At 53.3% G+C, this 26,197-nt stretch overlaps 3 protein-coding genes across 7 annotated transcripts in view; 2 read left to right on the top strand and 1 right to left on the bottom strand.

The window, feature by feature from the left end:
• THRAP3 (thyroid hormone receptor associated protein 3) overlaps nucleotides 1–5,755 on the top strand; it is a 74,530-nt gene extending 68,775 nt beyond the window's left edge. For all 3 annotated transcript variants that reach the window (XM_028113590.2, XM_028113591.2, XM_028113592.2), the window contains 3 exons: nucleotides 1,664–1,859; nucleotides 2,299–2,442; nucleotides 4,179–5,755. In XM_028113590.2, the coding sequence (XP_027969391.1) occupies nucleotides 1,664–1,859; nucleotides 2,299–2,442; nucleotides 4,179–4,400 (562 nt within the window). In that variant the 3' untranslated portion in view covers nucleotides 4,401–5,755. The remainder of the gene's footprint in view (nucleotides 1–1,663; nucleotides 1,860–2,298; nucleotides 2,443–4,178) is intronic.
• A 733-nt stretch (nucleotides 5,756–6,488) lies between these two features.
• On the top strand, nucleotides 6,489–18,586 carry MNMIP1 (manchette microtubule inner protein 1). The gene is made up of 17 exons (XM_028113852.2): nucleotides 6,489–6,570; nucleotides 6,825–6,917; nucleotides 7,080–7,237; nucleotides 7,344–7,407; nucleotides 7,662–7,780; nucleotides 8,018–8,108; nucleotides 8,261–8,316; nucleotides 8,408–8,453; nucleotides 8,612–8,712; nucleotides 8,831–8,917; nucleotides 9,082–9,124; nucleotides 16,667–16,760; nucleotides 16,855–16,910; nucleotides 17,041–17,135; nucleotides 17,287–18,158; nucleotides 18,252–18,315; nucleotides 18,395–18,586. The coding sequence occupies exons 1-17, from the start codon at nucleotides 6,489–6,491 to the stop codon at nucleotides 18,464–18,466; spliced, it is 2,193 nt and encodes a 730-aa protein (XP_027969653.2). The 3' UTR covers nucleotides 18,467–18,586.
• Nucleotides 18,587–19,386: 800 nt separating this feature from the next.
• Nucleotides 19,387–21,023, bottom strand: EVA1B (eva-1 homolog B). Of its 3 annotated transcripts, none has more exons than XM_028113926.1 (3): nucleotides 20,841–21,023; nucleotides 20,316–20,420; nucleotides 19,387–20,080 (listed from the first exon to the last, which is right to left on the bottom strand). In XM_028113926.1, the coding sequence occupies exons 2-3, from the start codon at nucleotides 20,380–20,382 to the stop codon at nucleotides 19,650–19,652; spliced, it is 498 nt and encodes a 165-aa protein (XP_027969727.1). In that variant the 5' UTR covers nucleotides 20,383–20,420; nucleotides 20,841–21,023; the 3' UTR covers nucleotides 19,387–19,649. The 3 variants fall into 3 exon arrangements, with proteins under 3 accessions (XP_027969727.1, XP_087879139.1, XP_027969729.1); XM_088023013.1 differs by having other exon boundaries at nucleotides 20,316–20,388; XM_028113928.2 differs by having other exon boundaries at nucleotides 20,316–20,383; nucleotides 20,841–20,880.
• Between the last annotated feature and the right edge of the window lie 5,174 nt (nucleotides 21,024–26,197).

Below are 26,197 nucleotides of genomic sequence, written 5' to 3'. Positions count from 1 at the left end.
ATAACAATCCTTTGATATAAGTTGGACACTTGGTGTGGTACCCATTTTGCCCATTTTGAAAGATAAGCTAAGCTCATAATGATTTGTCTAAGATGACACAGTTGTCAGCTGACATCAAAACCCAGATGTTCTGTTCTACTTTGCTGCTCCATCTTGTTACTTGTGCCTGGGGAGCCCTGGCAGCTTCCAGGGCTGCCTGTTGGTAAGGGACCTGATGATCATCCTCAGCAGAGAGTGGAAGTGGTGGTTCAGCAGTCCTTGATGCTGCTGCTGGTGGAGAGGACGTAGAGCCCCTCAAACGTTTCAGGGTTGGGTTTGGGTTGGGATCCTGATTGCTTTCCCTGGAGCACCTGCCTCTTGCTCTGTCTTGCCGTGTAACTTTTGAAACCCTAGTATTCTGTGACTGGGGCAAGAAGCAAGATGGTTGTTCTCATTCTACATCACACCTCAGTTCACAAGAACTATTTTGCATAGGACTGAAGGACAGCTCACACAAGTAATAAAAGGTGGTGCTGGGACTCAAATCTGGCCTTATTTTTTTTTTAAACCTTTTGAAATAGCACTGACTTAAAGGAGTCAAGTGTTACACATCTGAGTTGTAAAAATCCTATGACAGTAACTTAGCCTTCCCCTGTTTATGGAGTAAATGCTAGAAAGAGCTGCTAGGATTTAAATATTTAAGTTCTTGAGCTTTTTAAATGTCAGGGAATGTGGTGGGAGAAGGGGCAGGATACTTTGCATAATGGAGGCGGACAGCGAGAGGTTCCTGGCACTTGGCTGGCTTCTCCCTGTAAGTTGTCCTCTATTCCTGGGAGCCTGGCCTTTCTACCACCTTACAGGCCGCCAGTAAGCTCCATTCGCACATGGCGGGGCCAGCACCCACATCTGGTACATAGACAGTGACTCACTGTAGTAAGCTCATTTGCCCTAGTCTGTAATTTCTCTCAGATGAAGGGAAGGGCGGGAAATCACTCTGGGAAGAGTTTTGCTAGATCCTGTGCTTAATAACTCACCCTGTTTGAGCTCAGTGAGAGGTGCTATGTGGAGTAGTGGTATAATTGGAGCTAGGTTTGGGCCCAGGTTCTTCCCAGCTCTGTCACCCTGAATCTCCTCTGTCTATAAAATGGGGAAATACTACTGAATAATCAGGGTTGCCATGTACTGCGTGCTTGCTCTGTCACTGTAAAGTGTTTAAGCATGTTGTTGGTTCAGTCTTTAGAACAGGCCCATTAGGTAGATCATGTTCTTCCTAAGAGAAATAAAAGTAATGTAAAGCATAAAACAGATGGTATTATATAAAGCCTCTGTCCCAGTACCCAGTACATCATGGTTCCCAATACAGTGTTCGATTCTCTCTGCCTTTCTAGTTCATGCATGTGTATTATATGGGGCAATGTTCTCTTCCTCTTGCTATGCATGTCCCATGTTCATCACAGGCTAAGAAATAGATGTGTCACTGAACACGATTCAGAGAATTGAGAGGAAGCTCTCTGGGTACCCTGGGTGGGTAAGGTGGGGGCGAGTTTTGAGGTTACATGTCTTCAGTGTCTTCTTACCACAGATACGCTCCTGGTTGTCCTGTGCACCTTACCAGTGAGGCCCCGGCCAAGGGCTCTCCGCTAGGGCCGAGTGATTTAAATCCCTGGCTGTTCTGTTTTCATAGGAAGCACCGGAGAGCACGGGACCGGTCCCGGTCCTCCTCTTCTTCCTCCCAGTCATCCCACTCCTATAAAGCGGAAGAGTACACTGAAGAGACGGAGGAGAGGGAAGAGAGCACCACGGGCTTTGACAAGTCAAGACTAGGGACCAAAGACTTCGTGGGTCCAAGTGAAAGAGGCGGCAGAGCTCGAGGGACCTTCGTAAGATCCTGCCCCCTCTCCCTGCTCCTCCCAACTCTAGTTATGTGATTATCAGATTACTAGTTTTGTTGCCCTTGCTACAAGTAATCCAGGCTCTACATCCCAGAATCTGTGCCCCTCTTCCCCAAGCTTTCTGGTTTTAGTTATTTTTCTGTTCATAATCACTTACCTAGAAAGCCTCTTGGGGCTTCTGGCCTCCGAATTTCCCCACTTAGCTTGACTGCTGCTGCGTCTGTAGGGAGGGCCTTGTGCCATGTGGCCCTCTGCGTGGGCTACAGACGGGAGCAGAAAAGGAACGGCTAGAACCCAGTTGACCAGCAGATTGACTAGAGGACCGCTGTCTGTTCTGAGCCAGAGAAGTATTTGAGCAGAAGGCAGGCAGTGGTTTTTCTCCACTCCTGATGCAGTCCTTTGTTCCTTTTCCCCATTTATGCCACAGCAATTTCGAGCCAGAGGGAGAGGCTGGGGCAGAGGCTCCTACTCTGGTAACAACAACAACAACAGCAACAATGATTTTCAAAAGAGAAACCGGGAGGAGGAGTGGGACCCTGAGTACACGCCCAAAAGCAAGAAGTATTACCTGGTATGTGTCTGGGATAACCAGGAAGGGCCAGAGGGCCTCTGGCACACAGCGTGGCTGATACCGAAGCTTCATGGGTCTGTCCAGAGCTGTGATTAAGCGTGTGTGCAGGCGGACTGTGCTGGGGGGTTGTGTACTTGTGGGCCCATGTGGTGCTGGCCAGAGGAGTGATCTCCTGGGGGGCAGTGTCCTGGCCTCAGAGCTATATGAATTCCAGGATAAGCGAGAAAGGTTGCTCTGGCCTTTTGAGTCTGTGCGCTTGTCTGATTGCTAACCCCCCCTCGGCCTCCCTCCAGTCTTCATCCAGGGATGTATGTGGTCATAGTCCTCCCCCAAGTCCGCAGTTCACTCTGTCACTCCCTAGTGCAAGATAGAAAAGACAGCTCAGGATCTCTTTGAGGGAGGGGCTCTGTCTCCAGAATGAAATGTCACTGGGGCTTCTCTCATCTGAGCTTTTGGTCACTCCTAGGTAGCAAGCACTTTCTGGGTCTCCTTTCCTCCCTCCCTCATGTTGGGGCTCCTCAGGTCCAAGCAGATGGGACTCTGGGTGTTGTAACCAAGGAAAACTTGAAACTGAGACTCCATCACCCATGAGAAGGGCTGGCACGGGTCTGTACTATCAGCTGCACAGCTGGGAAACGGGTTTTGTAGATGGCTGCACAGCCACCTTCACTTTTCTGGTGACGCTGGGACCTATTCTGAGACTCCTAGGGGGCCCTTGGACCTGCATCTTAGGGAAAAGTTGGCAGGGCCCAGGATAGGTGCTGGAGTGGCACTGCTACAGGGGGAAGGCAAAGGCCTTCTGAGTCCTCCCTGTCCCCATCTGCCACCTGAAGTTCGGAGCATTGTTGGCCTCCTGCGATTAGGCTGTTGAACGAGCAGCCCTGGCAGGAAGTAGCTGGCCCTCCCGCCGAGTTGATCCCCGTAGCCTGAGGTCCTACTTGGGATGGTTTAGAGTTTTTGAAGCCATGGGGCTGATGAGGTAACAACAACTTCTAGTTTTCAAAGTGCTTTCTCACTCAGTCTCTCATTGGAGCCCTTCTCTCTTGTGTGATCATCAGAGCAGGATTGGGATGCAGGCTGGGTTTCTTCCTGCTCTGCCACACTGCCTCTTTGCATGAAATTACAGAGGGGAGATAGAAAATGGGAGGCTGGGTTCCAGGTCCTACCTTTGCTCCTCACAGGTCTGAGACCACGACCAGGTCATTTTGCCCTTGGTCTCGCTGTGTGTTCTTGGCCGGGATTGGGGGGTGGGGTAGGGAGGGCAGGCGAGAGCTTGCGCCCTAGTGAGCTGCCTGGCATCCCAGGTCAGACATAGTTTCATGTTTGGGTGTGTGCTTGGCTTTCTCAGACCCATCCTTTGAGAGCTGGTATATTAAATAACATGGAGTCACCTAAAGTTCCTTTGCAGAGTGGAGGGTGATGATGATGATAGAGGGTAGATGTGAGGATTAAATGAGATAATGCAGGTGAAGGTCTTTCAGGGCTCAGTGCAGGTTTCATCATCATCATTGTAATGCCCAGGCTATTGCCTCAGAATTCCTAAGGCACCCAGTGGAATATTCTCTTGGGTCTGAATCAGTAGCACTTTTGTAGTGGGGGGGGATCAGGAGGAGGACAGAAAAGGAACAAAGGGTGGGGTGGGGCAAAAGGCTGGTTTGAGAAAGTCAGATTTGGATGAAAAGAGGACTTTGGCTACTTTTCAGTCTGGGATTGATGGCAATTTTCTTTTCTCTCAGCATGATGACCGTGAAGGTGAAGGCAGTGAGAAGTGGGTGAGCCGGGGCCGGGGCCGAGGAGCCTTCCCCCGGGGTCGAGGCCGGTTCATGTTCCGGAAGTCCAGCACCAGCCCCAAATGGGCCCACGACAAGTTTAGTGGGGAGGAAGGGGAGATTGAAGACGACGAGAGTGGGACAGAGAACCGAGAAGAGAAGGACAATTTACAGCCCACAACTGAGTAGGGGCCACTCTGATGGCAGTCCCTGCCCAGGGGAGAGAGGGCGCTGGGAAGATGGCTGGTGAGGAGCAAAACAGAGGAGTCTCAAGATTGCAGAAATCCCACCCCTACCCCCCCAGCCAGCCGCGCAGAATCCTACTACAGCCGAAAGCATCCCAGGCGCTGCGTCCCACTGGACAGAGGCGGCCGGCCGAGGAGCCTGGGGTCAGGCCCGGCTCTTGAGCAGAACACAACACATTGGGCTTTAGCTGTGTTTCTCATTTGTTGTTGGTGTGTGGGGTGGGGGCTGGGGTAGGGAGGGGAGAGCGATATTTGGATTTTGGTTTGTTCCCTATTAGAAACCAACAGTTTTGTTCTTTCTTTCATTTGGAGCTAAGAGGACTAATTTGATGATTTTCAGTCTCTTCTCCCTTATCCTGATTTTAAAAGCCCTTCTTCCTTTTTTTTTTTTTTTTTTTTTTTTTAGGCATATGTAGTAATAATAGCAGAAAGATTTAATTTGGGCAACTTTGATTCTTCAAAGAGAAAACAAAGCATGTGAATAAACATTGAAGTGTTCACCTCAGTTTGGGACCAAACTGCTTGGATCTTTGTAAAAATCGGTTTTGTATGTCGAGGAGGAGTTCAAGGCCTTTCTGACCACCTTGTGTTCCCCTTTTCTGCACAGCCATGCATCCCATGGCTGCTGACCACACCCCACATGCCCCCCCACCCCAATATTTTCTGATTTCTTCTGGGCTGGGCATCCCATTCTCCACCAGCAGCTCCAGTATCCCAAACTTTGTAGTCCTGCTGACCCTCTCAGCAACAGGGGTGGAAACTGGACGGCAGTTTCTGGTCTGTTTTCTAAGAAACTTCTGAATTCTATTATCTTTACAAATATAAGATGAGAAAATAATTTTTTCAATATTTTTTATTAATCTTTTTATAAAATGAAAAGAAACTCCTATGATCGATTAAGGAAGGTGGTTATGGCTGGGTGGTTTGTGGGGGTTTGTTTTTTCTTTTCCTTTTTTTTTTAACCTTAAGCTTTAAGTTGAAACATTCTTGGATGTTTGGGGGGAAAACATCCTCTTAAAATGGGTCCTTGTGCTTGCCTTCTGGGGAGGCGGTCCTGAGCAGGTGAATCATACGGCATTTACGCATATGTTATATGCGGACTGCACCCACCTCTCCCCCCCCCCAACCTTTGCCTCTTGGGTTGTTGTGCTTCTTTCCCCTTACTTTGCTACATTTCTATAGTTAAGTTGGTTTTACTTGAATGATTCATGTTTAGGGGGAAAAAAATGAAAACACCCTTAAAATTTGTTTCAACTCCTCCTGCAAATAAAAAAAATAAATGAAGAAGGCAGATGTAAATGGACTCTGGTCATTGTCACCCTTAGAGTGTGAGTGTGTGTGTGTGTGTGTGTGTGTTTGGGGGGGAGGTATCTACTGTAGCAGCTTCAAGAAACCTGAGAGACAAAAGTGTCTCTCAGGGCCGTGTCTGAGGCTGTTGCTTAGTCCCATCTTCATCAGTGCCATGCTCAATTGTTTGGGAGGAGACTGGGCCACCCTTTGCTGGCTAATAACTCATTGCCACCCCGGTGGTTTTACTTCATCCTGTACCTTGGACACCCTAAGAGAACCAGATTCTTTCACTGGTTTTATGGGCAAGGACTTTGGCTTCCAAAGTGGTGGGGCAGAGGTCAAGGGTCATGGATAACAGGCTCGGCCTTCTGTGTTCACCACTGAGCAGAAAGATTACCAGAGAGCCCAGCCAGGATGGGGCTGGCACCAGATGGGCCCTAAACTTCAGGCCTTGCCAGCTCTGGCCTTGGCTGTGAGCAGGAGCCTTGAAAGCTCCTAAAGCTCCTTTTTTCTTGCCCTTTCCCAAGGAGAATCTGGATGTGTTTTATGAAACCAAACAGCCCCGTGACCAGAAGCAGGGGTCTTTGCACTCCTCCTATGACCTGGGGTGGGGTTGTAAGGAGATGGTGCCTTGGAGGGAAAGCAGAGCACAGCAGTAGCTGTGTGCGCCCAAGAGCAGCCGCCCCCTCCACCCAGGGCCTGCCTCAGAGCAGTCGCTGCCTGCTGGGGGCCCCACCCTGGTATGTGCCTCTCCCACCTCTTCTCCCATGGCTCCAAGCTTGCCAGCGGGGAGAAGATAGACCAGGAAAGGCTTTGTGCCAACGGTGGGTGGGAGCCTCAGGCCCTAAGGCAGCGAGAAGGAGGAGAGGCGGCTAGACTGGAATTTAAGTGACTAGGCCAGGAAGAGCATGTGGGGGAGCTGTGGCCCCAGCGCTGGCCAGAGACCCTGGAGTCTTCGTCCCAGGGTTGGGGGCCAAACCTGCTGAGCCGGGCCACCCCCTCTCCCACACCCACTCCCAGCACCTGGGGCCGACCTATCCGCTAGCGTCTCCGCCTCCTTCGCTTCACAACCTCGCAGCTCGTCCCACCCTACCCGGGCCCAGTACTTGGCTGCCTGCGGGACAGCACTATACTCCCAGCCCGGCCCTGGAGCGAGACCCGGAAGCTATGGGTATGTGCAGAGGGTTTGGGGTGACGGAAGAGGCAACAGAAGCGTACACCACCACCCCGCTCTCACGCTGTCCTTTACGCGGAGCCAGGGACTCGCGCCTAAGCCAGTGTGCCCGGACCGGTCCCTTCTGAGCTGCGCGCCCGTTCCGTCCTCCGCCCGCAGAGGTGCTTGTTCTGGCCGGGTACCGCGCGCAGAAGGAGGACGAGCTGAGTCTGGCGCCCGGGGACGTGGTCCGGCAGGTGTGCGAGGGGCCCGCACGGGGCTGGCTGCGCGGAGAGCTGGGGGGTCGTTGTGGTCTCTTTCCCGAGCGCTTGGTGCAGGTAAGACCGAACCGGAGGTCGGGTGGAGGAGGGTCTCAATGCGTGCCCTCAGGACTGAGAGCCGCCCCACCGCCCCGCCCCCCAATCTCCTTGCGTTCATTTCCAGGAGATCCCGGAGTCTCTGCGCGGCGCCGGGGAGGCGCCGAGCCCGCGCTGTGCGCGCCGCCGAGGTGAGCACCAGGCCGGGTGGGCGGGCGCGCGGAGTCTGCGCGGCTCCGGCTGCCCCGGGCAGGCCGTGACCGGCGCGGCCCTAGGCGGGGCCGCGCGGGCACTCCGCGGTTTGTGATTGGTTCTTGGGCACAATGCTCCGCCTTGGGGCGTGGCCTGGACCTCCAGCTGGGGCGCTCCCGGCCCCCCTCTCTCCCAGCTCAGCGGACTGGGGCGCGCGGCTCCAGAGGCCTCTTTCTCTCTCGTCTGACCCCAGGTCGCCCCGCCAAATCTCAGGGCCCCCAAAGATGGTGCAAGGTGAACTTCAGCTACAGTCCGGAGCAGGCGGACGAGCTGAAGCTGCAAGCTGGGGAGATTGTGGAAGTGATAAAGGAGGTGAGGGGACGAAGTGGTGAGAGGCTTTGGGCGGAGATGCTGGAGCACGTCCCGGGGTGAGGGATGTGTGAAGAGAGGGTGTGGGCGTTGGGGCTGGTGAGGGGCGCAGAAATGGGAAAGTGAGGGAGCAAGGGAGGAGGGGGCATCGGGCAGAATCCGGGCAGAAACATGGGTGGAAGAATTCTCGAGAGACCGTTGGGGCAGAACCAGATGGCCCTGCGTCCTCCTCCTCCCCAGATTGAGGACGGCTGGTGGCTGGGGAAGAAGAACGGGCAGCTGGGAGCCTTCCCATCCAACTTTGTGGACTTGCTGGACAGTGGGCCCCCAAGTGAGACCTGCACCCTGTGACCCCGTGAACCCCTATGACCAGACTCTGCAATTTCCAGTGACCCTCCCAGTGGCCTGACCCTGTGACCCCTTTGACCTCTCCCATGATCTAAACTGAATTAGCACACTCCCTAACTTCACTGTCCTCACCAGGCCTCGGGAACCCAGACATGCCTTCAGTCAGCCCTGGTACCCAGCGGCCTCCCAAGGTAAATTGGGTGCGGTGGGCACAAACGTGGTGAGTTCCTCTTGGAGGCGTGGAGACTCAGCTCGTTCCTCCCTCCCCCTTCCCCCCACTAGCTGAGCAGTCTGACCTATGACAGCCCTCCAGACTACCTGCGGACAGGTGAGCACCCAGTCAAAGGGTTCCTCAGAACCCCCTCCTGTGAGCATAGCTGACTTGGGGAAGGGGACACTCAATGCAGCTGATGGGGGAGGGAGTGCCTGACTGATCTGGGGAGAGGAGTTGGCCTTGATGGACTGACCCCCCCCCCCCCCCCACAGTCTCTCGCCCTGAGATCTACAGGGTCCTGTTCAACTACCAGCCTGAGGCCCCGGATGAATTGGCGCTGCGGAGGGGGGACGAGGTGAAAGTACTGAGGAAGGTATGAAAGCACAGGGCCAGGGAGGTGACCAGAAAGGGTACGTTGAGGAGCCATGGGACCCGGAAAGGAAGGAGCTTGGGGATCTGGCTCACCTCCCCATGGTATCTTGTTCTCCCAGACCACAGAGGATAAGGGCTGGTGGGAAGGAGAGTCTCAAGGCAGAAGAGGAGTTTTCCCCGACAACTTTGTGCTCCCCCCACCCCCAGTGAGTATGGAGCCAGGCATTCAGGTTGGGGGTGGGGGGCAGGCAGCCTACTCTGGACAAAGTTGGGGGTGGTGGTGCTTAGTGGACATTTAGGCTACCCCTAAATATTGGTGGATCTAGAAATGTGGAGACTCTTCAGATTCTGATAACTGTCTTCTTCACAGATCAAAAAGCTGACCCCACGGAAAGTGGTGTCTCGGCAATCAGGTGGGTGCTCGCGGGAAACCTGGGATTTGGGTTGGGGGGAAGGGTGGGGGTGGGATTTTGCTCTCTGGGGCCCCACCAGTTTAGCTGCCATAAACACCCACAGCTCCCCCGTGGTGCAGTATTATAGTCCCTTAGGAGCTACCGCTCTGTGGGTTAAGGACCTGGTAGGTATATATGTGGGTCATTACGTAGGAATGTGTTTGTGTGTGTTCATATTTCTTTGTGTGTTTTGAGAATATGGCTGTCAAGTGTTTAGATTTGTTTCATTTTGTAAGGAAGTACGTGGATCAATGTGTCTGTCTTTGAGACTGTGTTGTGTGTTTGCTCGTCATATAAATGTGTCAATGAATAGTTCCGTGGGGATGTTTTACTTATCTTTTAATGTAATATTTCACATGTGCCAAAACCGCACATAATGTGCTTTAAAACTTAATAATGGAGACCTGTGGACATTCATGATCTGTCACCAAACCAGGAACTAGAGTATTGCTAATGGTTTGTGTGCTCCTTTTCCTTCCCATTCTGCTCCCTCCTCTCCCCCCAAAAGATAATCAGTATTCTGAATTTTGTTTTTACAATTCCCTTGAGTTTTTTAATTTTTTTTTTAAGATTTTATTTTTTTTTTTTATTTGAGAGAGAGAGAATGAGAAATAGAGAGCATGAGAGGGAAGAGGGTCAGCGGGAGAAGCAGACTCCCTGCCGAGCAGGGAGCCCGATGTGGAACTCGATCCCGGGACTCCAGGATCATGACCTGAGCCGAAGGCAGTCGCTTAACCAACTGAGCCACCCAGGCGCCCTCCCTTGAGTTTTTAAATTTGTTTACCTATATATGTGCCTAAATAATGTATCGATTGATTTTTGCTTGTTTTTGAGCTTGATAAGAATGGTATCATGTTTATAGTCTTCTGGAACTTGCTGTTTCCAATCAACATTATATTTCTAAGATTAATCTATGTCATATCTAGATGTAAGTTCATTAATTTTTCTCTGCTATATAATATTCCTTGCAGGGAATTTACCACAGTTTATGTGTGTATCTGGCCTCCTCCTGTTGTTAGCCATTTTCATTGTTTCTAGTTTTTGTTACAACAAATACTGCTGCCATGAACATTTCTCTGCCTGTGTTCTGGTGTGCAGATACCATCATTTCTCTAGAATATCATCCTAGGAGTGGCATTCTAGATTGTAGGGTATGTGAATGTTCAACTTTTATGAGATAAAGTCAGTTTGGTTTTCCAAGTGATTGTACGCTTTAACATTCCACCATTGGTGTATGAGATCCTGTTATTCCAAATCCTCTTCAACACTTGGTTTTATCAGATTTTACTTTTTTATGTGTGAATCTAGTAGGTACAAAATAGCATCTCATTGTGACTTCATTTGCATTTCCCTGGTTAGTTATAATTAGTTGGAGTTCTTTATATATACTGAATACCAATCCTTTGCAGGTTGTATGCCTTACAAATATTTTTTCTCATTGTGGCTTTTTATCTCTTTTTGTGTAATGGTGTTCTGTGATGAACGGGGGTTCTTAATTTTAATGTAGACATATCAATCTTTCATGGTTAGCAGGTTTTTCCTTGTCTAAGACATCCTTCCTGCTCCAAGTTCAGAAAAAGTCATTTATATTTTCTTTAAAACTTTTAAAGTGTTGCCTTTTGTTTTTAAGTGCCTTTATCTTTGTGGCATTGATTTTTAATGAGTGACCCAATTATACTTTTTTCCATATGGGCAATGAATTGCTCCAGCACCATGTATTACTTTCTGCTTGTGAGTTTTACACAACTTTTGTAAGATTTATCTCTAGATACCTCAGATTTTTTTGTTGTGTCTTTTAAAAAATTAAATAGGGGTGCCTGGCAGGCTCCATTGGTGGAACGTGCCACTCTTGATCTTGCGGTTTTGAGTTTGAGCCCCATGTTGGTTGTAAAGATTACTTAAAAATAAAATCTTAAAAATATATAAATAAGTAAATATTAAATTTTATTCTTAAAATATCCTGTTTATTTCAGGAATATAGAAATGCATTGATTTTTGTATATTGATTTTATAGCCGGTCATGGTGCTAAAAACTGATTATTTATAACAGTTTATCTGTAGATACTTTTTAAAAAAATTTTATTTATTTGAAAGAGAGAGAGAAAGCAAGAGAGAACATGAGCGGGGTGAGGGGCACAGGGAGAAGCAGACTCCCCACTGAGCAGGGAGCCCAACGTGGGATCTCAGGACTCCGGGATCATGACCTGAGCCGAAGGCAGACGCTTAACCAAATGAGCTAGTCAGGTGCGCCCCCCCCCCTTTTTTATTTAAGATTTATTTATTTATTTCAGAGAGAGAGCGCAAGTGGGAGGGCAGATGGAGAGGGAGAGAGAATCTTAGGCAGTCTCCATGCTGAGCATGGAACCCAGCGTGGGGCCCAAGCTGAAACCAAGAGTCAGATGCTTAACCGACTGCACCACCCAGGTGCCCCTGTCTTTAGCTTCTTAATATGTTTTCTATGAAGACAGTTATGTCATCTGTGACTAATGACAATTTTGCTCTATCTTTTCCACTTTTATGTCTTTTCATTTTATTTTCTCATTTTACTATAGTGGCTAGGGGCTCAACACACTATTGATAGAAGTTGTCATGTTAAACATCATTACCATGTTCCTGATTTTAAGTGGAATGTTTCCAGCTTTTCTCCTTTAACAGTGAGACTTACTTAATATCTTTTTTTTTTTAAGATTTTATTTATTTATTTGAGAGAGACAGAAAGAGAGAGAGAGCATGAGTGGAGAGAGGGAGAAGCAGATTCCCTGCTGAGCAGGGCTCCATCCCAGGAACCAGAGATCATGACCTTAGCCGAAGGCAGACACTTAACCGACTGAGCCACCCAGGTGCCCCTAGATCTTTTCTTAGATACTCTTTTTGTCAGATTAAGAAAGGACCTTTCTATTTCTAGTTTTAGAATTTTTATCAAGAGTGTGTGCTGAATTTTTTCAAATTGTTTATATGAATCTTTTGAAATGATTTCTCTGGGTTTTCTCCTTTAATCTGTCAATGTGATAAATGACATTTGTAGAATTTTCTAATATTAAGCCACCCTTGCATTCTTGGGATAAATTCAAATTGGTCATGGTTTTATTATCTTTTCATATACCATTGGAATATTTTCCCAGTTTTTCTTAAGATTTTTGCATTTATTTTTACTCTCCTCCTCTGATTATGAATATTATACTGGCCCCATAAATGAATTAAGGGGTATACATTTTGGTTTTTAATTATCTGGTAGATCTTAAAAAGATGGGAATCATTGTGGGGGCACATGGCTGTTTCAGTCCATAGAGTATACGACTCTTGATCTCAGTTGTGAGCTTGAGCCCTAAACTGGGGGTAGAGTTTACTTGGGGAAAAAAAAATGGGAATCATCATTCCTTGAGAGTTGATAAAACTTGCCTGTAAATCCATCTGGCCCTGTTTTTTTTCCCCCCATTATGGGAAGATTTTAAACGACTTCAATTTCTTCTTCCTTTTTTTTTTTTTTTAATTTCTTTAATAGTTATGGGAAGGTTTGGCTGAAATTCTTTTTCTTTTTCTTCTTCTTTGTTTTGTTTGGCTTAAATCAACAGAAATTTAATCTCTCACAGTTCTGGGTACTAGAAATCCGAAACCAAGATGTTGGCATAGCCATGTTTGCTGTGAAGAGTCTAGGGGAACCATCTTTCCTTGTCTCTTAGCTTCTGGTAGTTGCTGGCAATCCTTGGCTTATGGATATATCTGCCACTCTTCTCTGCCGGTCTTCACATTGTCGTGTGCACCGTGTCCAAATTTTCCTCTTCTAATAAGGTTACCAGTCACTGGTTTAGGGCCCTGATAGAGTGTGACCTCCTCTTAACTTGATTACATCTGCAAAGACCCCCATACAACTTCTGTTCAAATGGCTTCTTCACCTTGGAACTCAGATGGGAGGAAATCTTGCATTTTAGGAGCCTTGCACAGACAGCGTTCTTTCGGTCTCCTGGTCCCTGGGTAACAATGGCTAGCCAGAAATCTGGCTAAAATTCTTGAATCAGTTTTATTTTCATTTTTGTTTTTTTAATTATTTATTTTTTAAATAAATAATTTTGAGCCGCCCAATGGGGGGCTCAAACTCACAACCCCGAGATCAAGAGTCTCATGCTCCACTGACTAAGCCAGCCATGTGCCCCTAGTGAATTATATTTGTAATTATACATTTCATCAATGTTTTCTAGTTATTTGTGTAAGGTTATTCATAATATTCTCTCATAGTCTGTATCTACACTTAGTCTTTTTTTCATTTCTAATAATTATTTTTTCTTCTCTTTTTCTTGTTCAGTCTCATCAGAGTTGTTAATATATTCAAATACTTAAAAAAAAAACCCACTTTTTTTTTTTTTTTTTTTTAAAGATTGGGAGAGAGAGAAAGGAGGGGCAGAGGGAGAGGGAGAGAAGGAATCCCAAGCAGGCTCCACACCCAGCATGGAGCCCCATGTGGGGCTCCATCTCAGGACCCAGAGAAAAACCTTTCTGTTGTACCTTTTGTTTTCAAGGTTCATCCATTCTCTAGTATATGTTGCACTTCGTTCCTTTTTGTTGCCCAATATTCCATCGTGGTAATGTACGACATTTTATCCATCTGTTTGCTGGTGGACATTGGGTTGTTTTTACCTTTTGGGGTAGGAGCACTTACGTACAAGTTTTTGTGTTGGCATGTTTCCATTTCTCTTGGGTGTATGCGTAGGAAAGGGATTTCTGGGTGCTATGATTGCTCTGTAGTAGCTCTGGGAGGAACTGTCACACTGTTTTCACCAGCAATGCATGATGGTTCTAATTTTTCCACATCCTCACCAGCATTTGTTACTCTCTTTTTTATTATAATCACCCTAGTTAGTGTGGGGTGGTATCTCATTATTGTTCCGCTCCAGCTTTTTCTGCCCACTTAAATGTTGGGCATCTTTTCATAGATTTATTGCCAATTTGTATATCTTTCGGAGAAATGTCTGTTTGGGTCCTTTGCCTATTTTTTAATTGGGTTATTTAACTTTTGACTATTGACTAGAGTTCTTTATATGTCTTGAGAAAAGTCCCTTATCGGATGTAAACTTTGCAAATATTTTCTCCCATCCTGTTGTCTTTTCATTTTCTTACTGGTGTCCTTTAATGCACAAAAGTTTTACATCTGAAGGAAGTCTCATGTCTCTATTTTCTCTTTGGTTGCTTGTGCTTTTGGTGTCCTATCTATGAAACCAGTGCCAAGTCCAAGGCTACACCCTAAATTGAGTGACCTCCCTTCCACCGTGGCAGTGAAGCTGCCAATCCTTGCCGCCGGCCCTACGCTGCAGAGCAGAGCGTCTGCATAGACCAGGCTGGCGGGAGCTAGGGCAGGGATGGGGGCAGGCGCGGGCAAGGAGACCATCAAGCGTAAACACTTCTTAGGTTATCTTATGCCTTTGGTCAATTTCCAGAGCACAGAAATGGTGGTTTTGTCCAGCTTTCTAGTTGCCTTGCGAGGTGAGGATTTGTCTACCGCATCATTCAGCCGTAGCCAAACCCCCTTTCATTATCCATTCTTTTTACCACTGCTTTCAAATGTTCTGCTCCTTGTCTCACTATGTTTCCAGCCTGGTAATTCTCTTTCTGGCTTTTTGGCTGTGTTTTACCTGCTATTTAACCTATATTGCATTTGATTTATTTCAAGAATGCTATTTTTCATCTCTAGTCACTCCGTTTTCCTCCCCCACCCCCCCAGATTTGCCTGTTTATTCCTGATGGTCCTTTTGTTGCGTGCCCTGTAGCACAGCTGTGTTCTCTGACAATTCCAGTACCTGCTGTGCGTCGTGTCTGCAGACTCCCATTCTCAGTGGCCTGCCTTCTCGTGTGTTTTGTGATCTTTGTGTGTGAGCTCAGGACTTGATCCCAACCTGAGGGAGTTCCCGCCTCGGGAGGGGAAGACTTCTTCCAGAAAGGACTTGCTCCTACTTCCGCCAGGAGCCAAAGGGCACCAACCACCAGAGACCACCAGAGCCCTCTAAAAGAAAGGGGTGTGCAGGGGTGGCACTGCCGCTTGGGCCCGTGGGGGACTCAGGGGGCGCAACCTGGGTATCGGCTCCTCATCACAGGCCCAGGCTCCGGAGCCCAGTAGTTGGCCCTCCTCCTACCCTTCTGGCCTCAGTTTGTCCCTTTTTTGTGGACCTCCCCCACTTCTCTGAGGCCCAACACTGCCTCAAAATTGTATCCTCCGGAGGATAGAATTGCTCTCTAGTGGGAGGGCCCTACCGAGCACTTTAGCAAAAAGCTAAAGTACGAGAAGCTGAAGTCAAAGTGAACGTTTTCTGAGCCTTGACTCTATGTCCCATCCTCTTCTGAGCGCCTCACGTGAGTGAAGTCCCCTCAGACCTCGCAGTAACCCCACCAGGTGTATACTGTCGTGCCTCAGGGTGACATTCCCCTGCTTGTTCTCTCTCAGTAACACCCAATAACTCTCTCACACATGACATATTCTACTTTTGCTTATGTCTGCGGCCCCGGTGGAACCCGAGCTCACTCTGACTGCTGTGGGAACAAGCCGTAGGCAGGGGGAGTGTGGCCAGAGCCCCGCTCGGAGGCTGCCGCCCTGTCCAGGTGAAGGTGGGGGTGCCTCGGTCTAGAGTGCTTAGTGGCAGGGCTGGTGAGAAGTGGTTGCATTCAGGACCTGAGCAATCAGGATTTACTGCTGGTTTGGATATGCAGCGTAAGGGAATGAAAGGGGTCAAGGATGACTCATTTTGTCATCTGGGCGAGTGGGTAAGGGGGTGAGGTGGGGGACACTGGAAAAGAGGCAGATTTGGGGGATGGGAAGTGAGAGCTCAGATTTGGATATGTTAAGTGTGTGATGCTAGTTAGCTCCCCAAGTAGAAACAGGACAGTTGGATAGGAACCTGGAGTTCAGGGGCTAGAAATGAGAATATGGACATCGCTGGCTTATTGGTGCTAATTAAACCCATAAAACTGGGTGAGATCTCTTAGGGACTAAAGGAGATAGAGAAGACCAAGAAGTCTTCTCTAGGGAGGGTGGGTTGCATTGGGGAAGGTTATTGCTGTAGTCTAGGAAAAAGATGAAGTCTGAACCAGGGAGGCAGCCATGGGCAATGAGCAGGGGACAGGTCATAGAAAAGTATGGATAGAAGCGCCTGGCTGGCTCAGTCCCTAGGGCGTGCAACTCTTGGTCTCAGGGTTCTGAGTTTGAGACACATGTTGGGCACAGAGATTACTTTAAAAAAAAAAAGAAAAGCATGGATAAAAAAACTGGCAGGATATGAAGCCATGTCCCCTCCAAAGCCTTCCCTGACAACTGTCTCCTGCTATGTGTCCCTTTGGGTTGCTCCCACAGTTCCCATGCCCACGTGGCATGAAGGTGGTCGGCTTCCCCAGAGTTCCGAAGAGGCAGCGTCAAATGTTCCTCCCCTGTCCCTAGTCCCCTATGCAGAGGACAGGGCCAGCAACTGTTAGATGGATGAATAAGGGAGTGAATGGGTGCCACACTCCCTTCTCCCCTCCCAGCTCCTATTAAGGAACCAAAAAAGATGATGCCCAAATCGGCCCTCCCTACAGTCAGGAAGCTGGTGACAGCCCCTACTGGGCCCAGCAAAACCAAGTAAGGAGTGGGGTGGGGGTGGGGGAAGGAGGAGGGTACAAAGGAAATGCTGTCCCCTGACCCCACCTCCTGGTCTGATGGGAATATGTTCCAGGCCTTCTTGGACACCCAGCGGCGGAGACAGTCAGAAGCGCCCCTCCCGAGACTCGGGTAGGTCTTGTTGCCTCCCACAGTGGGGAAGGAATGGGGGACAGGGATAAGGGTGGCTGTGCTGAAGGACAAAGATGGGGAGAGACTTGGGGTGAGAGGAGCTTGGACCCCTGAGGTTCTGCTCTCATAGGCTCCGGCAGCAGCTTCCTCAGCGGGGGTCCAGCCCACCCTGGTAGAAAGGGATCAAAAACCCAGGCTTCCCGGCAGCGCTCTGCAACCAGTCAGGTAAGAGGCCCTGAGACACCGGGACCACTGGGCAGAGTCTGGTTCCCAGGGCTATGGTTGTGAAGGGTGAAGGATCCCAGGCCAAGGGGAGCCTGACTCAAACTGTCAAGGTACCCATCCCTCAGCTGAGACCTCACCCCCATCACCACAGGAGGAAGAGCAGAGCAGCCTAGCAAAGGCCTCTCCTGTGAATAAAACCCCCACTCTGGACAAGACCCCCAGCCCAGAGAAGACTCTGTCTCCGGATAAGGCCCCCACTCCAGAGGAAACCCTGACTCCAGATAAGGTCACCATCTCCGAGGAGGCCCTGACTCTAGAGTTCAAGACCCCAGCCCCAAAGATCCCCACCCCACAGGATGGCCTGATTCTAGACAAGGCTCCCAGCCCACACAGCCTCGTTTCTGTGGATGAGGCCCCTGCCCCAGAAGTCCCACCAGAGGATGAAGTCCTTGGCCCAAAGATGGTCTCTCCTGGGGATGAGGCGCCCACCCTAGAAAAGGTCTTGACCCCTGAGCAGGTGCCCTCTGAAGAGGCCTCCAGTAGAGACAACACTCAGTTCCATCACTTCTCTCCTGAGCAAGCCCTGCCAGAGTTCAAGTCTCCTGTGGCCAATGAGGCTCAATCCCAAGAGGTCCACATGCCAGAGGAGCCCGATCTCTGCACGACGACACACCCTCTCGATCAGAGGGACAGCTTCCCATTCCAGTCTAAGTCCAAGCCAGGGTCCATGCTTGCCCTTGAGAAGGCTACAACTCTCCTTGAGGAGGCACCTGGGAAGCATGAGGGTACCCCGGAAGAGGAGGCACTCCCCAAAGAGCAGGTGTCCCCCAAAGAGGTAGCCCCTGCCCAAAAGAATCCTCATTCTATCAAGTCGACTGCAGACCCCCAAGAGACTCCCACTCTACTTTCCCTCGTCCCGCAAAATCTCACGGACAGCAAAAGTGACAGAGGCGATATAATGAGGCTACAGGACGAAATGGAATCTTTAAGGAGGTCGCTGGAGTGGATGGCGGTGCAGCTGGAGTAAGTGGGGAGGGGGAGGGGCGTGGGCTGGGAGGGGGCTGGGGGCTCTAAGCCTGCCCAGCCCACCCCTCCCCCTCGGCCTCCCGTCCGCAGGAGGAAGCTGACCGACATCTGGGAGGAGCTGAAGAGCGAGAAGGAGAAGCGCCAGTTGCTGGAGGTGGGTGGGGTGCAGATCCCAGGGGGCTGGAGGCTGGCCCTCCCCTGGCGGCCTGTTCTGAACGCCCTCTCCCGACTAGGTGCAGATGAAGCAGGGGACTCAGGAGTCCCGGACCCGGGGCTCCATCCACGCGCAGACGCAGACGCACTGAGGGTGGGCCCGGAAGGGACCACCGCGGGACCTGGGGGCAAGTCAGGCTCCGGCCTCCCACGTCCTAGCACGCGACTCTGAGAAACGCAAGAAAGTAAACTGCCGTGTACGCGCTCGCCGCGCCTGCCTGGTCCGTGCGGGGGCGGGGCCTGCGGGGCGGGGGCGGGGCCGGCCGGGCGCTCCGGGCCCTCCGCATTCCCGGCGGTCTCTCCCGGGCACATCTGGCCAACATGTGGCTCCCATTACCGTTCCCAAGGCCTGCGCGCGTCTATTTTTATCCACCGGATGGCGGGGGCGGGTGGGGGGTGTCTCCTTCGGACGTCTGCCGGGTGCTGGAGAAATGGCCGGCAGGAGAGGCCCAGGCGGGGTCGGGCTCTGCCCGCGGGCCCGGATTCCGGAATCCAGCTGTGCGCCAGAGGAGGTGGGCGGGCCTGCTCTCGAGCCGGGACCCCTCCCAGTTGGCCCCACAGTCCGCTCGGAAGGACTCGCTGGAACGCAGCTCTGCTCAGAAACGAACTCCATAGCCCCCCTCTGGCACACACGGTTAACACGGGCTAATAGTGCCTTAGCGTCAAGGGCAGGGTCCCCGGGCCTGGGGTGTGTGTGTGTGTGTGATTGCAATGATGCAGGATCCCAGAGCATTCGAAGAACAGGGGCAAAGTGCGCCCAGGCCTTCGTCGGGAAGGAATGCATTTGTGAGGAAGGAATGCGAGTGATAACTTGTTCTGTGCGTGAGGCTGTGAGGTGGTGGAGTGTTTTTTCAGTCTGTGAACTGAATGCAAGCGTGTATGCTGAGGTGTTGGGTGGGTTGATAGAGGTGGTCAGCCTGGTAAAAGAGTCGAGTGGGGTCTCAATCTGGGGCCCCCTGCACGGCAGGAGCCTGGAGGACACTGGGGACAAAAGTAACAGAGGGAGACTGAGTCACTGAGAATGCAGTTTTCATTGGTCATCTCTTAACCGATCCCACGAAAGGGGCTGGGGAACCCTGTGTCCTGTCCCCCACGGGCTTTGTGGCAGGACTGGGTATCCCAGAAGGTGGGGATCCAGGCCCAATAGCACTGGGGGAGCTGTGGGGGCGGGGCCTCCATAGCACCGTGGGCAGGGGCAGTCCCAACGTCCTGGGGCCGCTGTGAGTTCCTGCGCATGTCCAGTACGCAGAGCTCTTTGCAATGGAAAGGGGCCGGTCAGTAATAGTGCATGCGACCCAGGGTGCCTGTGGCCGTGGCGCTGGGCCCCAGCGTGCCGGTGCCCAGCAGGTCCGGCTGCCCGGTGCGCCAAATCTCCCTCAGGATCCGTTCCCGCTCCTCCAGGCGCTGCGCCCGCTCCAGCTCCTCTGCCGACGTGAAGACGTTGACGCTCAGCGGCCCGTCTGGCTCGGCGCTCAGCTCGGGGCCCGGCAGCGTGTCGTCGGGGCCCAGCCGGGTCACCGTGTCCTCGTCGTCCTCGTCCTCGTCCTCGGGGTCCAGGGTGCTGCCGCGGGGGTCCCGGCGCGGCGCAGGGGCCCGGGGCCGCGGGCGGGGCGCACAGGAGATGCTGATGACTAGTAGACACAGGGTCAGCAGCAGGCCAAAGCAGACTCCCAGCACGAAGTAGAGGCCAAAGCTCTCGGGGTTAGCTGGGGGTCAGAGGGCAGAAGTCATGGAGGAGCCCTGGCTCCCTGGCGGGTGGGAGTTACTCCATTTCGGAAGGACTCCAGGTTCTAAGTTTTGGGGGGGGCAAGGACAGTACTCCTTATTTGAAAGACATTAGGTAGCCGCCATCGGGCAGTGAGGGACGGGGAGGATGGGGCAGGGAGGTGGGGAGGGGAAGGGGTGGAGTGGGGCGCATGCCCCCCCGGGGCCCGCCCTCACCGCGGATGTGTGCGTAGGCCGCCAGGCTGTTGCTCAGCAACTCCATGTCCCTCCGTGGGGCATCCATGCTGCTCTGGGGGGCGGAGGGGCAGCCCCCCTGTCAGCCTGCGAGGTCAGCAAGGTCAGATCCCACTCCCCAGCCCAGAGCTGATCCTGACCCCGCTTCCTCCGGGTAGCTTCCCTCGCTGGAAGCGCAGCCCCCAGCGTCCGCCCTGGAGAGAGCACATCCCTAACTTTGTTACAGACCTGGGCCCTGCCCGGGGGTGGGGGGGGTGGGGAATCCTTGCCCTGGGCGCAGACGTCCCTCCAACTTGAGGGGTCAGGGAAGTGGGCCGCAGGAGGCTCCGCCCCCTTGTGGGGTCCCCAAATGACGCCCGGTTTCGGCGTCCCGGTAGTGGGATGGAGGAGCGAGAGGCGAGTGCCTTCCCCACTCCCAGGGCGGGCTCCGGGGAGGGGAAGCCGCCTCCCTCTCCCATCTGCCCGCCCCGCCGGGACCCACCGTCCCGGAGGCCCGGGCTCACTCACCGTCAGCGCCCCTCTTCCCCGCTGCCGGCCCGGCGCGTCCGGCGGCTGCATACACCCGGGACCCCGCCGCTCCCACCCAGTCCGGTCCCGGCTGCCCCGCCTGCCCCGCTCGGCTCCCAGGCCGCGGCAGCGCGGGCCGGACACGGGCCGATGGACCAGCCGGCGGAAAAGTTTCCGCGGAGGAAAGAGGAGGGGCGGGGCGGGGCGGGGCGGGGGGAGGCGGGGAGGAAAAGGGCCGGGAGAGGAAGGGGAGAGGAGCGAGCGACTGGGAGGAGGGGGAGCGAGGCCGGCGAGGCCGTCTGCTCTCCCACAGGAAACCGCTGGGGAGGCCGGTGGCAGGGTCCCGCCCCCAAGCTACTAATAACAAAAATAATAGTAAGGATGAAGTTCTGCCTAGGTGCCAGGCGGTGTGTGTGTGTGTGTGTGTGTGTGTGTGTGCGCGTGTGCGTGCGCGCGCCCTTTGTAATATTCTTTCATTTAATTCTAACCACCTTATAAAGTGAGTACCATTGTCGCCACTTGACAGATAAGTAAACTGAGTCACGGAGAGATTGAATAATTTGACCAAAGGGGCAGGATTTGAACACACTGCTCTTTGCCCCTTGAGCCCGGGGCTCTTAACCCCTTCTCTACACCTTGCTTTTCCTCCCAGAAGGCCCCCTCCACCCAGGGAAGACTGCCCCTCTTCTTCAGTCCTGCCCCAGATGTCAGTTTACGACAGAGGGGCTCTCCTCCTCCCTCCCAGGGCTCCGGCTGGGAGAGCTCCTGTCACACAGGGTTAGTGAATGTCGGACCGGAGCTTAGAGCCAGGAGCAGGCCAGCCTTGCAGAGCCCAGCCTGGAGCTTCCGCCGCCCCGGTGCTCCGCGCGGAGCCGGCCGCAGAGACGCATTTGCCCCTGGCTAAACCTGCCAGTGCGCGCGCATCCGTTGCCACCTGGGCTCGGCTTGGACGGGCAACGCGTTCTGTGATCCATGTGTGCTGCCTGGGTGATCTTCCTGCTCAGACTCTCACCCCCCCCCCCGCCTTTCTGGGCCCCCCTTCCTGCGCTGGGCCTTGGGTGAGGGGGAGGCCTTCTTGGCGGGAGCCTCAGAGAGGAGGAGGAAAGGAAGGGGGAGAGGAAATTGCAGACATAGCTGAAGGCGCGGCCTGAGGCCTGTGGGCCAGTGACCCCCACCCCCCCGTGTGTCCAGGCTGGAGACCCCCCACTTCCAGTCCTGAGACTGGGTTCAAGCAGAGGGCAGATGGAGATGGAGAAAGGACAGACCAGTTCCCATGGGGATGGGAAAGGACCCCCCGGGTGTCGCTGTGACTGTTGAGTCTGTTTTGTGAGCGCGGATGGAGGCATTTCTGCCTCTATCTGTTTGTGTGTCTACTTTCGTGTTGTATCTGCTCGAGCGTTTGTGTGGGGGCGGCTACCGCTGCGTGTAAATCCCTACAGCGGCCCGTCCCCAAATGCTACTTCCCGGGAATGGGGGCTCCGGCGGGAAACAGGACAGACACAGGCCTCTGCCCTCGTGGAGCCGACTCCAGGGCCGGGAGGCAGTCCCTGAAGAAGGTAGCGTGGGCGCTGCTGAGACGCAGAGGGTGATGGAACACACCTGCAGGCCGCTCTCAAGGGGGCGCGGGAGGTGACACCCGCATCCTGCCGTGGGGCGCCTCTCTCCCGGGTGCAGGGGAGGGGCGTGGGGGGGCCCAAGGGGGAGCTCCGACGTTACTGTCCGTGCGGTGAGGAGCCCTGAGAGTCTGGGGGGCCGGCGGAGGCGGCGTCCTGGTTCCTGACGCACTTCGGAGAGACCCCGGTGGGGACTCGCGGTAGCAGGCGGCGGCGGGGCGGGAACGGGGAGCGGTGAGGGCCGGGGCCGCGCGGGCGGCGCCCAGGGCTTGGTCCCGGAAGTGCCGCGGAGCAGGTGAAGCGGGGTCAGCGATTCCTGCCTTTGCCTGTGGCTGTGAGGGAAAGAGGTCGCAGGGCCGCCGCTTGACGCTGGGCCTGAGCCCCTGAGGGAAGCGTATGTGGGGTGCAGGTCTGCGGGGTCGGACTTTCCTTTGAGATGTGCATTAGATACCCCGGGGGAGGTGTCAGGCGGGGGGCCCCGGGAGGAGTCTGGGCTGGACATGGGTTTGGGAGCCCTCCACACATAAGATGGATAGAACTCCCCGGGAGTGGGTGGCATCAGCCTTGGAGCCGGGAGGGACGAGAAGCCGCCGAAGCCCGAGCTCCGGCCGTGCACCCTTGAGGGTTCTCCTGGGGGAGGAGTCAGGAGACACCCGTGAGGTGGGAGGCAGAGCCGGATGCGATGAGGATGAACGTGAGGCCGGAATCTAACCACCGGCTGTGCTATCAGTGGGTTTCCGTGGGCGCACGGATTCACGGAATGCCTTCCATCTGTGCGAACATCGGGGTGTGCTGCAGCCGTGCTGTGACCCACCTTTTGGTGGGTCTTGAGGATGTTGTGCCTCGGTGGGGATGGCGCACACCTGGGTCCTCCTGAGGGGCCACACGCACGCCTCTCTGTATTCATGAGAGCATACAAGTTTCTGGATCGGTGTTAAGCTGTTGCCGCGCTATGCGGATCTCTGGGTATTGCTAACCTGCTGACACGGGTGTCTGTGCCTTGGTGGGTGACGTGTGTGTTGGGAGAGAGTCAGGTGTGACTCAGCCCTGGTGAAGCTGGTGGCCCTGCTGAGCAGAGTGGGGTTTGCGATGCTTACTGGTCCCTTCAGAGACAGGGACACACCAGAGTGTTGCCTTCGCCTAGGGGGATGCATGCGGCCGAGCTAGGCTGGGTGGGAGGAGGGGTAGCCTTGCCCTGGAGGGTTCCAGAGAGGCTGAGGGCTACTCCTGGAGGCCCTGGGGGGGTGCCTCTGGCCCAGGTGGGTGGGCCCCTTGGCCGCCAGGCCCTCCTGCCGACCTGCCGATCTGCTTTTCTGCCTGCCTCGCTCTGCCCGCTCTGCCCGCCAGCCAGTCTGTAGGCATTCCCGGCCACCTGCTTGCCGGTTGTGCTGGCTGGGATCTCGGCATACCCATCACTCGCCTGCCTGGCTTGCATCCTATCTCTCCACCTGCTGATTTTCTCCCTGTCTGCCGGCCTATGACTGACCTGCTGCCCGTCCACCTGCCCACTGGTTGGCTGCCTCTCTGCTCTCCTGTCAGCCTGTGGGACTAGAGATTTGTCACCTTGGGAGGCCCAGAGAGTGATCCTAAGATGAAACTCAGGAAAGACAGGTTTTTTTTATTTTTTTATTTTTTAAAAATATTTTTATTTATTTGACAGAGAGAGAGCACAAGCAGGAGAAGCAGCAGAGGGAGAGGGAGGAGCAGGCTCCCCACTGAGCAGGGAGCCTGATGCGGGGCTCGATCCCAGGACCCCGAGATCATGACCTGAGCCGAAGGCAGATGCCTAACGACTGAGTCACCCAGGTGCCCCAAGACAGGTCTTTTTTAATGAAAAATGTTAAGACAGGTCTCGGTGGGAGGTCAGGGGGTGCTGAGGGACCCAGAGCCTCTGGGAGGGTTGTCAGGGGGGCTGGAACAGCTCTGCTCCCTTCCTCAGTGGCCAAGCTGGGGGTCTGTTCCTGACACTGGGGCCTTCCCACTGAGGGGTTCAGGGGCTGGCTAGGTCCTAGATGGAGGGAAGAAGGTGACCCACTCATGGCCTCCTTGGACCTGCTCAGTCCTCTGAATGCCTCTCAGCCCCTGGGACAGCCACTGGGAAGAGGGCCCAGTGCAATTTGCAGAATGAACCATAAGAGTTATGGATATGGAGTGCCCTCCTGGCACCTGGTACTTGGTTGGCTAAGTGCTATGTGCCCTTCATCTTCAGCTCTCCCGGTCACGCCGTGCGGGTCGTAGCGGGACTCCCATCTAACGAGGAGGAAAGTGAGGCTCAGGGGAAGCATGTATGTGTGGTCACATGGCTGTAAGGGCTGGGGCCTGGCTCCCAACTAGTCTTCCACGGGCTGGTTCTAGGTCATGGTTCCCCACCCAGGCAGACCCAAAGCTGCGTCTTCGTGATACTCTGTATTGATCCTTTTATGCTCCTGAAGTGAAATTTGTGGCTAATATACCCACCCCCGCATCTAATTAAAAGTATAAAGAAATAAAAGGTAATGATATGTATTTGTGATGTGGTCACTCCCTGGGAACGTGACAGCTCTGAGTGCAGACTGGTGCTGGGACATTGCGGTCATGACAGGGTCGGAAACGGTGAGGCGCTCTTGGTACAGTTCGGAGCAACACAAGGTGTAGATTCCCTCCACTTTGCACAGTAGTTGCATTCTCCAAAGATTCGGTGTATGTTATGTGTCCACCAGTCCTTTGTGTTTATGTATAAAAGGGAGGTAGATTCTTGGCTCTGGTCATTGTAAACACATTTTCACTCACGTTGTGCAGGATGTAGACTCTGCCTTCCTTGTGGGGCTGTCCCTGGCCCCCACCCTCTAAATGCCAGTAGCACCCTATAATTCTGACGCCCCCCCCCCATGGACACACAGAAAAGAGGCCTGCCCTCATGGAGCTCAGCATCTGAGAAGGGAAGGCAGATACAATCAACAATCGGACATATGATATCATACCAGGCTGTGGGAAGCACAATGAAGAAACATAAAGAGGAAACCTTAAGGGGTTAGAGAAGGCCAGGTGTTCAGGACAGCCTCTCTGAGGTGACATTTTGAGCAGAGGGAAGTCAGGGAGGCAGCCATGCAAATTATCTGGGGGAAGAGCCTTCCAGAACTAATAGCCCAGGCAAAGGCCTTGAGGTGGAAGCCGGCTCGGCTCTTTCGGGATCAGCAAGGAGCCCAGTGTGGCTGGCACAGGGACGGAGGTGGGGTGCGGCGCCCACAAGTTAGAGAGGGGGCCAGGCGCAGGGCTGTTTGTGGAGCTTTCCAAGCCACAGACCGACCTCTGGATGTTATCCTGCCTGGGGCAGAAGCCATCAGAGGTGCTAAGCTGAGGACAAAACCGGGCTTGTAAAAAGGCTCATTCTGTCCTTAGGGACACCTAAGCTTAGTCCTAAACTAAGCTAGGGACAAAACCGGGCTTGTAAAAAGGCTCATTCTGGCTGCCATGTGGCCCCTGGGTGGTTGTGGGGGAAGGGTGGGAGCAGGGAGGCCAGAAAGCAAGAGGGGGCTCAGGGTGGTCGCAAGGGAGCCGTGAGAAGGGTCAGATTCTGCCTGGCCCGTGACAGGATTAGCAGGGGGTTGGACGTGGGGTGGGAGGGGGTGGGGGGTGGGCAACAAGTCAAGGCAAGCTTGGCCTAAGCACCTCGGCCACTGAGCCTCCATTTCCTCCCTTCCCCACTTCAGAGAGCTGGGCAGCTCCAGTCCTGAGGCCGCTGGAGCCCCAGAGGTGGCTCAAACG

Source organism: Eumetopias jubatus, unplaced genomic scaffold, assembly GCF_037043125.1.
Source record: "Eumetopias jubatus isolate StellerSeaLion01/CBP00866 unplaced genomic scaffold, mEumJub1_p1.0 scaffold_4, whole genome shotgun sequence".
In the NCBI taxonomy this organism is placed as follows: domain Eukaryota; kingdom Metazoa; phylum Chordata; class Mammalia; order Carnivora; family Otariidae; genus Eumetopias; species Eumetopias jubatus.
Note: the sequence above shows the minus strand (reverse complement) of the source record. Positions and strands in the feature narration are given on the sequence as shown.